The sequence below is a fragment of the Tachypleus tridentatus genome, chromosome 9, assembly GCF_004210375.1.
Source record: "Tachypleus tridentatus isolate NWPU-2018 chromosome 9, ASM421037v1, whole genome shotgun sequence".
NCBI lineage: Eukaryota > Metazoa > Arthropoda > Merostomata > Xiphosura > Limulidae > Tachypleus > Tachypleus tridentatus.
The window spans coordinates 68,181,849-68,196,252 of record NC_134833.1 but is presented as its reverse complement, the minus strand read 5'-3'; the positions used below and the strand labels follow the sequence as shown (position 1 = coordinate 68,196,252).

General features: G+C 25.6%; 1 protein-coding gene across 20 annotated transcripts in view; it reads right to left on the bottom strand.

Moving 5' to 3' along the window:
* Positions 1-14,404, bottom strand: part of LOC143225405 (uncharacterized) — a 106,271-nt gene that overhangs the window by 14,483 nt on the left and 77,384 nt on the right. For all 20 annotated transcript variants that reach the window (XM_076454773.1, XM_076454762.1, XM_076454765.1 and 17 more), the window contains one exon: positions 13,265-13,689. In XM_076454773.1, the coding sequence (XP_076310888.1) occupies positions 13,265-13,689 (425 nt within the window). The remainder of the gene's footprint in view (positions 1-13,264; positions 13,690-14,404) is intronic.

Sequence of the window (14,404 nt, the reverse complement as noted above, 5' to 3'; positions counted from 1 at the left end):
ATAATAACATAAAATGTAACAGAATGTGTGAGCTAGAAATAAACAATAACATAAAATGTAACAGAATGTGTGAGCTAGTATTAACAATAATAACATAAAATGTAATAGAATGTGTGAGCAAGAAATAAACAAGAATAACATAAATGTAACAGAATGTGTGAGCTAGAAATAAACAATAACATAAAATGTAACATAATGAGTGAGCTAGAAATAAACAATAATAACATAAAATGTAGCAGAATGTGTGAGCTAGAAAAAAATAATAACATAAAATGTAACAGAATGTGTGAGCTAGAAATAGACAATAATAACATAAAATGTAACAGAATGCATGAGTTAAAAATAAACAATAATAGCATAAGATGTAACAGAATGAGTTTGCTAGGAATAAACAATAGTAACATAAAATGTAACAGAATGTGGCCTAGAAATAAACAATAATAACATAAAATGTAACAGAATGCATGAGTTAAAAATAAACAATAATAGCATAAGATGTAACAGAATGCATAAGCTAGAAATAAATAATAACATAAAATGTAACAGAATGTGGCCTAGAAATAAACAATAATAACATAAAATGTAACAGAATGCATGAGCTAGAAATAAATAATAACGTAAAATGTAACAGAATGTGTGAGCTAGAAATAAATAATAATAATATAAAATGTAACAGAATGTGTAAGCTAGAAATAAACAATAATAACATAAAGTGTAACAGAATGCATGAGCCAGAAATAAACAATAACAGAATATGTGAGCTAGAAATAAATAATAGTAACATAAAATGTAACAGAATGCATGAGCTAGAAATAAATAATAACGTAAAATGTAACAGAATGTGTGAGCTAGGAATAAGCAATAATAACATAAAATGTAACAGAATGAGTTTGCTAGGAATAAACAATAGTAACATAAAATGTAACAGAATGTGACCTAAAAATAAACAATAATTACATAAAATGTAACAGAATGTGTGAGCTAGAAATAAACAATAATAATATAAAATGTAACAGAATGCATGAGATAGAAATAAACAATAATAATATAAAATGTAACAGAATGCGTGAGCTAGAAATAAACAATAATAACATAAAATGTTACAGAATGCATGAGCTAGAAATAAACAATAATAACATAAAATGCAACAGAATGTGTGAGCTAGGAATAAACAATAATAACATAAAATATAACACAATGAGTTTGCTAGGAATAAACAATAGTAACATAAAATGTAACAGAATGTGTGAGCTAGAAATAAACAATAATAACATAAAGTGTAACAGAATGCATGAGCCAGAGATAAACAATAATAACATAAAATGTAACAGAATGCATTGGCTAGAAATAAACAATAATAATATAAAATGTAACAGAATGCGTGAGCTAGAAATAAACAATAACATAAAATGCAACAGAATGTGTGAGCAAGAAATAAACAATAACAGAATATGTGAGCTAGAAATAAATAATAGTAACATAAAATGTAACAGAATGCATGAGCTAGAAATAAATAATAACGTAAAATGTAACAGAATGTGTGAGCTAGGAATAAGCAATAATAACATAAAATGTAACAGAATGAGTTTGCTAGGAATAAACAATAGTAACATAAAATGTAACAGAATGTGACCTAAAAATAAACAATAATAACATAAAATGTAACAGAATGTGTGAGCTAGAAATAAACAATAATAATATAAAATGTAACAGAATGCATGAGATAGAAATAAACAATAATAATATAAAATGTAACAGAATGCGTGAGCTAGAAATAAACAATAATAACATAAAATGTTACAGAATGCATGAGCTAGAAATAAACAATAATAACATAAAATGCAACAGAATGTGTGAGCTAGGAATAAACAATAATAACATAAAATATAACAGAATGAGTTTGCTAGGAATAAACAATAGTAACATAAAATATAACAGAATGTGACCTAGAAATAAAGAATAATAACATAAAACGTAACAGAATGTGTGAGCTAGAAATAAACAATAATAACATAAAGTGTAACAGAATGCATGAGCCAGAAATAAACAATAATAACATAAAATGTAACAGAATGCATGAGCTAGAAATAAACAATAATAATATAAAATGTAAGAGAATGCATGAGCTAGAAATAAACAATAATAACATAAAATGTTACAGAATGCATGAGCTAGAAATAAACAATAATAACATAAAATGCAACAAAATGTGTGAGCTAGAAATAAACAATAACAGAATGTGTGAGCTAGAAACAAATAATAGTAAAATAAAATGTAAGAGAATATGTGAGGTAGAAATAAACAATAATAATATAAAATGTAACAGAATGCGTGAGCTAGAAATAAACAATAATAACATAAAATGTTACAGAATGCATGAGCTAGAAATAAACAATAATAATATAAAATGTAACAGAATGTGTGAGCAAGGAATAAACAAAAATAACATAAAATATAACAGAATGCATGAGTTAGAAATAAACAATAATAGCATAAAATGTAACAGAATGTGGCCTAGAAATAAACAATAATAACATAAAATGTAACAGAATGTGTGAGCTAGAAATAAACAATAACATAAAATGTAACAGAATGTGTGAGCTAGTATTAACAATAATAACATAAAATGTAATAGAATGTGTGAGCAAGAAATAAACAAGAATAACATAAATGTAACAGAATGTGTGAGCTAGAAATAAACAATAACATAAAATGTAACATAATGAGTGAGCTAGAAATAAACAATAATAACATAAAATGTAGCAGAATGTGTGAGCTAGAAAAAAATAATAACATAAAATGTAACAGAATGTGTGAGCTAGAAATAGACAATAATAACATAAAATGTAACAGAATGCATGAGTTAAAAATAAACAATAATAGCATAAGATGTAACAGAATGAGTTTGCTAGGAATAAACAATAGTAACATAAAATGTAACAGAATGTGGCCTAGAAATAAACAATAATAACATAAAATGTAACAGAATGCATGAGTTAAAAATAAACAATAATAGCATAAGATGTAACAGAATGCATAAGCTAGAAATAAATAATAACATAAAATGTAACAGAATGTGGCCTAGAAATAAACAATAATAACATAAAATGTAACAGAATGCATGAGCTAGAAATAAATAATAACGTAAAATGTAACAGAATATGTGAGCTAGAAATAAATAATAATAATATAAAATGTAACAGAATGTGTAAGCTAGAAATAAACAATAATAACATAAAGTGTAACAGAATGCATGAGCCAGAAATAAACAATAATAACATAAAATGTAACAGAATGCGTGAGCCAGAAATAAACAATAATAACATAAAATGCAACAGAATGTGTGAGCTAGAAATAAACAATAATAATATAAAATGCAACAGAATGTGTGAGCTAGAAATAAACAATAACAGAATATGTGAGCTAGAAATAAATAATAGTAACATAAAATGTAACAGAATGCATGAGCTAGAAATAAATAATAACGTAAAATGTAACAGAATGTGTGAGCTAGGAATAAGCAATAATAACATAAAATGTAACAGAATGTGTGAGCTAGAAATAGACAATAATAACATAAAATGTAACAGAATGCATGAGTTAAAAATAAACAATAATAGCATAAGATGTAACAGAATGAGTTTGCTAGGAATAAACAATAGTAACATAAAATGTAACAGAATGTGGCCTAGAAATAAACAATAATAACATAAAATGTAACAGAATGCATGAGTTAAAAATAAACAATAATAGCATAAGATGTAACAGAATGCATAAGCTAGAAATAAATAATAACATAAAATGTAACAGAATGTGGCCTAGAAATAAACAATAATAACATAAAATGTAACAGAATGCATGAGCTAGAAATAAATAATAACGTAAAATGTAACAGAATGTGTGAGCTAGAAATAAATAATAATAATATAAAATGTAACAGAATATGTAAGCTAGAAATAAACAATAATAACATAAAATGTAACAGAATGCATGAGCCAGAAATAAACAATAATAACATAAAATGTAACAGAATCGTGAGCCAGAAATAAACAATAATAACATAAAATGCAACAGAATGTGTGAGCTAGAAATAAACAATAATAATATAAAATGCAACAGAATGTGTGAGCTAGAAATAAACAATAACAGAATATGTGAGCTAGAAATAAATAATAGTAACATAAAATGTAACAGAATGCATGAGCTAGAAATAAATAATAACGTAAAATGTAACAGAATGTGTGAGCTAGGAATAAGCAATAATAACATAAAATGTAACAGAATGAGTTTGCTAGGAATAAACAATAGTAACATAAAATGTAACAGAATGTGACCTAAAAATAAACAATAATAACATAAAATGTAACAGAATGTGTGAGCTAGAAATAAACAATAATAATATAAAATGTAACAGAATGCATGAGATAGAAATAAGCAATAATAATATAAAATGTAACAGAATGCGTGAGCTAGAAATAAACAATAATAACATAAAATGTAACAGAATGCATGAGCTAGAAATAAACAATAATAATATAAAATGTAACAGAATGCATGAGCTAGAAATAAACAATAATAACATAAAATGTTACAGAATGCATGAGCTAGAAATAAACAATAATAACATAAAATGCAACAGAATGTGTGAGCTAGGAATAAACAAAAATAACATAAAATATAACAGAATGCATGAGTTAGAAATAAACAATAATAGCATAAAATGTAACAGAATGAGTTTGCTAGGAATAAACAATAGTAACATAAAATGTAACAGAATGTGGCCTAGAAATAAACAATAATAACATAAAATGTAACAGAATGTGTGAGCTAGAAATAAACAATAACATAAAATGTAACAGAATGTGTGAGCTAGTATTAACAATAATAACATAAAATGTAATAGAATGTGTGAGCAAGAAATAAACAAGAATAACATAAATGTAACAGAATGTGTGAGCTAGAAATAAACAATAATAATATAAAATGTAACAGAATGCATGAGATAGAAATAAACAATAATAATATAAAATGTAACAGAATGCGTGAGCTAGAAATAAACAATAATAACATAAAATGTTAGAGAATGCATGAGCTAGAAATAAACAATAATAACATAAAATGCAACAGAATGTGTGAGCTAGGAATAAACAATAATAACATAAAATATAACACAATGAGTTTGCTAGGAATAAACAATAGTAACATAAAATGTAACAGAATGTGTGAGCTAGAAATAAACAATAATAACATAAAGTGTAACAGAATGCATGAGCCAGAGATAAACAATAATAACATAAAATGTAACAGAATGCATTGGCTAGAAATAAACAATAATAATATAAAATGTAACAGAATGCGTGAGCTAGAAATAAACAATAACATAAAATGCAACAGAATGTGTGAGCTAGAAATAAACAATAACAGAATATGTGAGCTAGAAATAAATAATAGTAACATAAAATGTAACAGAATGCATCAGCTAGAAATAAATAATAACGTAAAATGTAACAGAATGTGTGAGCTAGGAATAAGCAATAATAACATAAAATGTAACAGAATGAGTTTGCTAGAATAAACAATAGTAACATAAAATGTAACAGAATGTGACCCAAAAAATAAACAATAATAACATAAAATTTAACAGAATGTGTGAGCTAGAAATAAACAATAATAATATAAAATGTAACAGAATGCATGAGATAGAAATAAACAATAATAATATAAAATGTAACAGAATGCGTGAGCTAGAAATAAACAATAATAACATAAAATGTTACAGAATGCATGAGCTAGAAATAAACAATAATAACATAAAATGCAACAGAATGTGTGAGCTAGGAATAAACAATGATAACATAAAATATAACAGAATGAGTTTGCTAGGAATAAACAATAGTAACATAAAATATAACAGAATGTGACCTAGAAATAAAGAATAATAACATAAAATGTAACAGAATGTGTGAGCTAGAAATAAACAATAATAACATAAAATGTAACAGAATGCATGAGCCAGAAATAAACAATAATAACATAAAATGTAACAGAATGCATGAGCTAGAAATAAACAATAATAATATAAAATGTAAGAGAATGCATGAGCTAGAAATAAACAATAATAACATAAAATGTTACAGAATGCATGAGCTAGAAATAAACAATAATAACATAAAATGCAACAAAATGTGTGAGCTAGAAATAAACAATAACAGAATGTGTGAGCTAGAAACAAATAATAGTAACATAAAATGTAAGAGAATATGTGAGGTAGAAATAAACAATAATAATATAAAATGTAACAGAATGCGTGAGCTAGAAATAAACAATAATAACATAAAATGTTACAGAATGCATGAGCTAGAAATAAACAATAATAATATAAAATGTAACAGAATGTGTGAGCAAGGAATAAACAAAAATAACATAAAATATAACAGAATGCATGAGTTAGAAATAAACAATAATAGCATAAAATGTAACAGAATGTGGCCTAGAAATAAACAATAATAACATAAAATGTAACAGAATGTGTGAGCTAGAAATAAACAATAACATAAAATGTAACAGAATGTGTGAGCTAGTATTAACAATAATAACATAAAATGTAATAGAATGTGTGAGCAAGAAATAAACAAGAATAACATAAATGTAACAGAATGTGTGAGCTAGAAATAAACAATAACATAAAATGTAACATAATGAGTGAGCTAGAAATAAACAATAATAACATAAAATGTAGCAGAATGTGTGAGCTAGAAAAAAATAATAACATAAAATGTAACAGAATGTGTGAGCTAGAAATAGACAATAATAACATAAAATGTAACAGAATGCATGAGTTAAGAAATAAACAATAATAGCATAAGATGTAACAGAATGAGTTTGCTAGGAATAAACAATAGTAACATAAAATGTAACAGAATGTGGCTTAGAAATAAACAATAATAACATAAAATGTAACAGAATGCATGAGTTAAAAATAAACAATAATAGCATAAGATGTAACAGAATGCATAAGCTAGAAATAAATAATAACATAAAATGTAACAGAATGTGGCCTAGAAATAAACAATAATAACATAAAATGTAACAGAATGCATGAGCTAGAAATAAATAATAACGTAAAATGTAACAGAATGTGTGAGCTAGAAATAAATAATAATAATATAAAATGTAACAGAATGTGTGAGCTAGAAATAAACAATAATAACATAAAATGTAACAGAATGCATGAGCCAGAAATAAACAATAATAACATAAAATGTAACAGAATGCGTGAGCCAGAAATAAACAATAATAACATAAAATGCAACAGAATGTGTGAGCTAGAAATAAACAATAATAATATAAAATGCAACAGAATGTGTGAGCTAGAAATAAACAATAACAGAATATGTGAGCTAGAAATAAATAATACTAACATAAAATGTAACAGAATGCATGAGCTAGAAATAAATAATAACGTAAAATGTAACAGAATGTGTGAGCTAGGAATAAGCAATAATAACATAAAATGTAACAGAATGAGTTTGCTAGGAATAAACAATAGTAACATAAAATGTAACAGAATGTGACCTAAAATAAACAATAATAACATAAAATGTAACAGAATGTGTGAGCTAGAAATAAACAATAATAATATAAAATGTAACAGAATGCATGAGATAGAAATAAACAATAATAATATAAAATGTAACAGAATGCGTGAGCTAGAAATAAACAATAATAACATAAAATGTTACAGAATGCATGAGCTAGAAATAAACAATAATAACATAAAATGCAACAGAATGTGTGAGCTAGGAATAAACAATAATAACATAAAATATAACAGAATGAGTTTGCTAGGAATAAACAATAGTAACATAAAATGTAACAGAATGTGACCTAGAAATAAACAATAATAACATAAAATGTAACAGAATGTGTGAGCTAGAAATAAACAAAAATAACATAAAGTGTAACAGAATGCATGAGCCAGAAATAAACAATAATAACATAAAATGTAACAGAATGCATGAGCTAGAAATAAACAATAATAATATAAAATGTAACAGAATGCATGAGCTAGAAATAAACAATAATAACATAAAATGTTACAGAATGCATGAGCTAGAAATAAACAATAATAACATAAAATGCAACAGAATGTGTGAGCTAGGAATAAACAAAAATAACATAAAATATAACAGAATGCATGAGTTAGAAATAAACAATAATAGCATAAAATGTAACAGAATGAGTTTGCTAGGAATAAACAATAGTAACATAAAATGTAACAGAATGTGGCCTAGAAATAAACAATAATAACATAAAATGTAACAGAATGTGTGAGCTAGAAATAAACAATAACATAAAATGTAACAGAATGTGTGAGCTAGTATTAACAATAATAACATAAAATGTAATAGAATGTGTGAGCAAGAAATAAACAAGAATAACATAAATGTAACAGAATGTGTGAGCTAGAAATAAACAATAACATAAAATGTAACATAATGAGTGAGCTAGAAATAAACAATAATAACATAAAATGTAGCAGAATGTGTGAGCTAGAAAAAAATAATAACATAAAATGTAACAGAATGTGTGAGCTAGAAATAGACAATAATAACATAAAATGTAACAGAATGCATGAGTTAAAAATAAACAATAATAGCATAAGATGTAACAGTATGAGTTTGCTAGGAATAAACAATAATAACATAAAATGTAACAGAATGCATGAGTTAAAAATAAACAATAATAGCATAAGATGTAACAGAATGCATGAGCTAGAAATAAATAATAACGTAAAATGTAACAGAATGTGTGAGCTAGAAATAAATAATAATAATATAAAATGTAACAGAATGTGTAAGCTAGAAATAAACAATAATAACATAAAGTGTAACAGAATGCATGAGCCAGAAATAAACAATAATAACATAAAATGTAACAGAATGCGTGAGCCAGAAATAAACAATAATAACATAAAATGCAACAGAATGTGTGAGCTAGAAATAAACAATAATAATATAAAATGCAACAGAATGTGTGAGCTAGAAATAAACAATAACAGAATATGTGAGCTAGAAATAAATAATAGTAACATAAAATGTAATAGAATGTGTGAGCAAGAAATAAACAAGAATAACGTAAAATGTAACAGAATGTGTGAGCTAGGAATAAGCAATAATAACATAAAATGTAACAGAATGAGTTTGCTAGGAATAAACAATAGTAACATAAAATGTAACAGAATGTGACCTAAAAATAAACAATAATAACATAAAATGTAACAGAATGTGTGAGCTAGAAATAAACAATAATAATATAAAATGTAACAGAATGCATGAGATAGAAATAAACAATAATAATATAAAATGTAACAGAATGCGTGAGCTAGAAATAAACAATAATAACATAAAATGTTACAGAATGCATGAGCTAGAAATAAACAATAATAACATAAAATGCAACAGAATGTGTGAGCTAGGAATAAACAATAATAACATAAAATATAACAGAATGAGTTTGCTAGGAATAAACAATAGTAACATAAAGTGTAACAGAATGCATGAGCCAGAAATAAACAATAATAACATAAAATGTAACAGAATGCATGAGCTAGAAATAAACAATAATAATATAAAATGTAATAGAATGCATGAGCTAGAAATAAACAATAATAACATAAAATGTTACAGAATGCATGAGCTAGAAATAAACAATAATAACATAAAATGCAACAAAATGTGTGAGCTAGAAATAAACAATAACAGAATGTGTGAGCTAGAAATAAATAATAGTAACATAAAATGTAAGAGAATATGTGAGGTAGAAATAAACAATAATAATATAAAATGTTACAGAATGCATGAGCTAGAAATAAACAATAATAATATAAAATGTAACAGAATGCGTGGGCTAGAAATAAACAATAATAACATGAAATGTTACAGAATGCATGAGCTAGAAATAAACAATAATAACATAAAATGTAACAGAATGCGTGAGCCAGCAATAAACAATAATAACATAAAATGCAACAGAATGTGTGAGCTAGAAATAAATAATAATAATATAAAATGTAACAGAATGTGTGAGCTAGAAATAAACAATAATAATATAAAATGTAACAGAATGCATGAGATAGAAATAAACAATAATAATATAAAATGTAACAGAATGCGTGAGCTAGAAATAAACAATAATAACATAAAATGTTACAGAATGCATGAGCTAGAAATAAACAATAATAACATAAAATGCAACAGAATGTGTGAGCTAGGAATAAACAATAATAACATAAAATATAACAGAATGAGTTTGCTAGGAATAAACAATAGTAACATAAAATGTAACAGAATGTGACCTAGAAATAAACAATAATAACATAAAATGTAACAGAATGTGTGAGCTAGAAATAAACAATAATAACATAAAGTGTAACAGAATGCATGAGCCAGAAATAAACAATAATAACATAAAATGTAACAGAATGCATGAGCTAGAAATAAACAATAATAATATAAAATGTTACAGAATACATGAGCTAGAAATAAACAATAATAACATAAAATACAACAAAATGTGTGAGCTAGAAATAAACAATAACAGAATGTGTGAGCTAGAAATAAATAATAGTAACATAAAATGTAACAGAATATGTGAGGTAGAAATAAACAATAATAATATAAAATGTAACAGAATGCGTGAGCTAGAAATAAACAATAATAACATAAAATGTTACAGAATGCATGAGCTAGAAATAAACAATAATAATATAAAATGTAACAGAATGCGTGAGCTAGAAATAAACAATAATAACATAAAATGTTACAGAATGCATGAGCTAGAAATAAACAATAATAACATAAAATGCAACAGAATGTGTGAGCTAGGAATAAACAAAAATAACATAAAATATAACAGAATGCATGAGTTAGAAATAAACAATAATAGCATAAAATGTAACAGAATGAGTTTGCTAGGAATAAACAATAGTAACATAAAATGTAACAGAATGTGGCCTAGAAATAAACAATAATAACATAAAATGTAACAGAATGTGTGAGCTAGAAATAAACAATAACATAAAATGTAACAGAATGTGTGAGCTAGTATTAACAATAATAACATAAAATGTAATAGAATGTGTGAGCAAGAAATAAACAAGAATAACATAAATGTAACAGAATGTGTGAGCTAGAAATAAACAATAACATAAAATGTAACATAATGAGTGAGCTAGAAATAAACAATAATAACATAAAATGTAACAGAATGTGTGAGCTAGAGAAAATAAACAATAATAACATAAAATGCAACAGAATGTGTGAGCTAGAAATAAATAATAATAATATAAAATGCAACAGAATGTGTGAGCTAGAAATAAATAATAGTAACATAAAATGTAACAGAATATGTGAGGTAGTAATAAACAATAATAATATAAAATGTATCAAAATGCGTGAGCTAGAAATAAACAATAATAACATAAAATGTTACAGAATGCATGAGCTAGAAATAAACAATAATAACATAAAATGTAACAGAATGTGTGAGCTAGAAATAAACAATAATAACATAAAATGTAACAGAATGCATGAGCTAGAAATAAATAATAACATAAAATGTAACAGAATGTGTGAGCTAGAAATAAATAATAATAATATAAAATGTAACAGAATGCGTGAGCCAGAAATAAACAATAATAACATAAAATGCAACAGAATGTGTGAGCTAGAAATAAACAATAATAATATAAAATGCAACAGATTGTGTGAGCTAGAAATAAATAATAGTAACATAAAATGTAACAGAATGTGTGAGCTAGAAATAAACAATAATAATATAGAATGTAACAGAATGCGTGAGCTAGAAATAAACAATAATAACATAAAATGTTACAGAATGCATGAGCTAGAAATAAACAATAATAACATAAAATGCAACAGAATGTGTGAGCTAGGAATAAACAATAGTAACATAAAATGTAACAGAATGTGAACTAGAAAGAAACAATAATAACATAAAATATAACAGAATGCATGAGCTAGAAATAAATAATAACGTAAAATGTAACAGAATGTGTGAGCTAGGAATAAGCAATAATAACATAAAATGTAACAGAATGAGTTTGCTAGGAATAAACAATAGTAACATAAAATGTAACAGAATGTGACCTAAAAATAAACAATAATAACATAAAATGTAACAGAATGTGTGAGCTAGAAATAAACAATAATAATATAAAATGTAACAGAATGCGTGAGCTAGAAATAAACAATAATAACATAAAATGTAACAGAATGTGTGAGCTAGAAATAAATAATAATAACATAAAATGCAACAGAATGTGTGAGCTAGAAATAAACAATAATAACATAAAATGTAACAGAATGTGTGAGCTAGGAATAAATAAAAATCAATACGAATAAAAGTTTTAAAAGGTTACACAATATTAAAGATAATTACAACAGAAGATAAATTTAAAAGAAATTCATAAAAGGTTGGTGCTTAGGTCTATAAACGGTTTCAGTTTATTTTCTAACATAATCAGTGTTTAGAAATCTGCATATATTGGAACTATAAATGCACCCATTAATCAGTGCAATAATCTAATGCAACTTTTTCATTTATGATGATCTGAGTGTGTTGTTTTATCAGCTAGTGTTGACACTGAAATATACATGATGTTAATATACATTACAGTTTTGTTTAAGAAGATGTAGTGAGTACTATACAACAGTTTCAAATATCATAAAATATTTAATCCAAATTGCACATTATTTAACACTCCTACGAAAAGTAGGGCTTAATAGGCCCCAGAGCAACTTGAAAGGTTATTAATATTAGGCAAATAATTTTGTATTTAAATGAAATTGCCATTTAAATCCATTAATGAATGGATTAACGAGATTCCCATTGTCCCTATCTACTATCTAGCGAAACCACAGCCAGGGAAACGGGCTTGGAGAAATCAGGACTAGAAACGTCTTTTCGTAGGAGTGTTAAATAAGACTTCAGAAACACTTTCCTATGCAAGTTATTTAACTTATGTATGTATCTATATGTTTATCTATTCTAGTACAATGACACATCATTAGATTTCTCCTACATATTTAGCTATATTGGGTACTGTTTTTGTAACTAAATCACCTTACAAGTGACACGTTTAGAAAAAGACTTAAGTATTTAATATTATTTTTTAATGTTTAACAAGAGCTGATCTACAATACGTTATAATGTCACCATAACAACAGATGTTAGTATTTACCTTTGAAAGAGCAGTATCCAAATTCTGAGTATCTGGCCAACGTGTCATTACATTTGCATTGGTGTCCCATCTTTTAAACTGTAAATCTGTTTCAGCAGTAACATCATCTGAAATTGTTTGCACTTGGAACCTTCCTCGAGTGACTGCTGGAGAAACTGAGACATTTGGATGAGAAGTTGGAATGTCTGGATGACCATATCTAAAACTACTACTGGCATTCTGATTCAATTTTGAACTAAAATTAGCAGTGACATTGCTCATAACTGATGTAACTTTATCATTCATTTCAAGGTTAACAGAAGTTTGAATGCTCGAAGAATCATCGTGTATACGTGTTACTGAAAAACGAGAAAGTCTTCTGGTGACTGGGCTAATAGGAAATGTTGTTGATGTTTTACATGGTAAGGAAATACTGTGACACCTCCCTGAAACAAAATAAAATACTTCTTTATCCCCAGTGCTAAGAAAAAATTTTCTCAACTCTTATTGTAAATTGTAAGGTTTATTTGAAGCCCAAAAATTAACACGTCAAAATGACAACTCTATCAACTATCTTGAGATCACCATTGATTAAAATTTTACTAAATGCAAAATTATTGTTTTTTCATACAATTAACTTTTCAGAATAATAAGTATTTAGGCTTTCTCAAACCTAAAAGTTTAGCTGTATAGATTGTAAGTTAAATTATGTTTTCACTTACTGACAACAACAAAATGAAAGAAAATTAAATATTAAATGCAGCTAAAGAAGAATATTCTCAACAGAGAAAGTTTTTATTATTAATTCAAATAATATTTCATAATCTATAATGTAATGAAATCTTGTAAGAGGATAACTTTTTAATGCAATTAGTCCTACATGGGGGGTTGTTATTTTACTAAAATAAAATCCTATTAGGGGGAATTTTTTCATTACAATGAAATTCTGGAAAAAAGCAATATTTTTGTATTATAATGAAATCCTGAAAAAGTGGCATATTTTTTACTATAATAAAATCTGCAAGGGGAATATTTTTGAAATAATGAAATCCTACAAGATGAATATTTTTTTACAAAAATAAAACCATATAATAAGAATATTCTTTAAATACAATAAGATATTATAAGGGGGTTTCTTTTGCTTTAATGATTTTTTTGAAA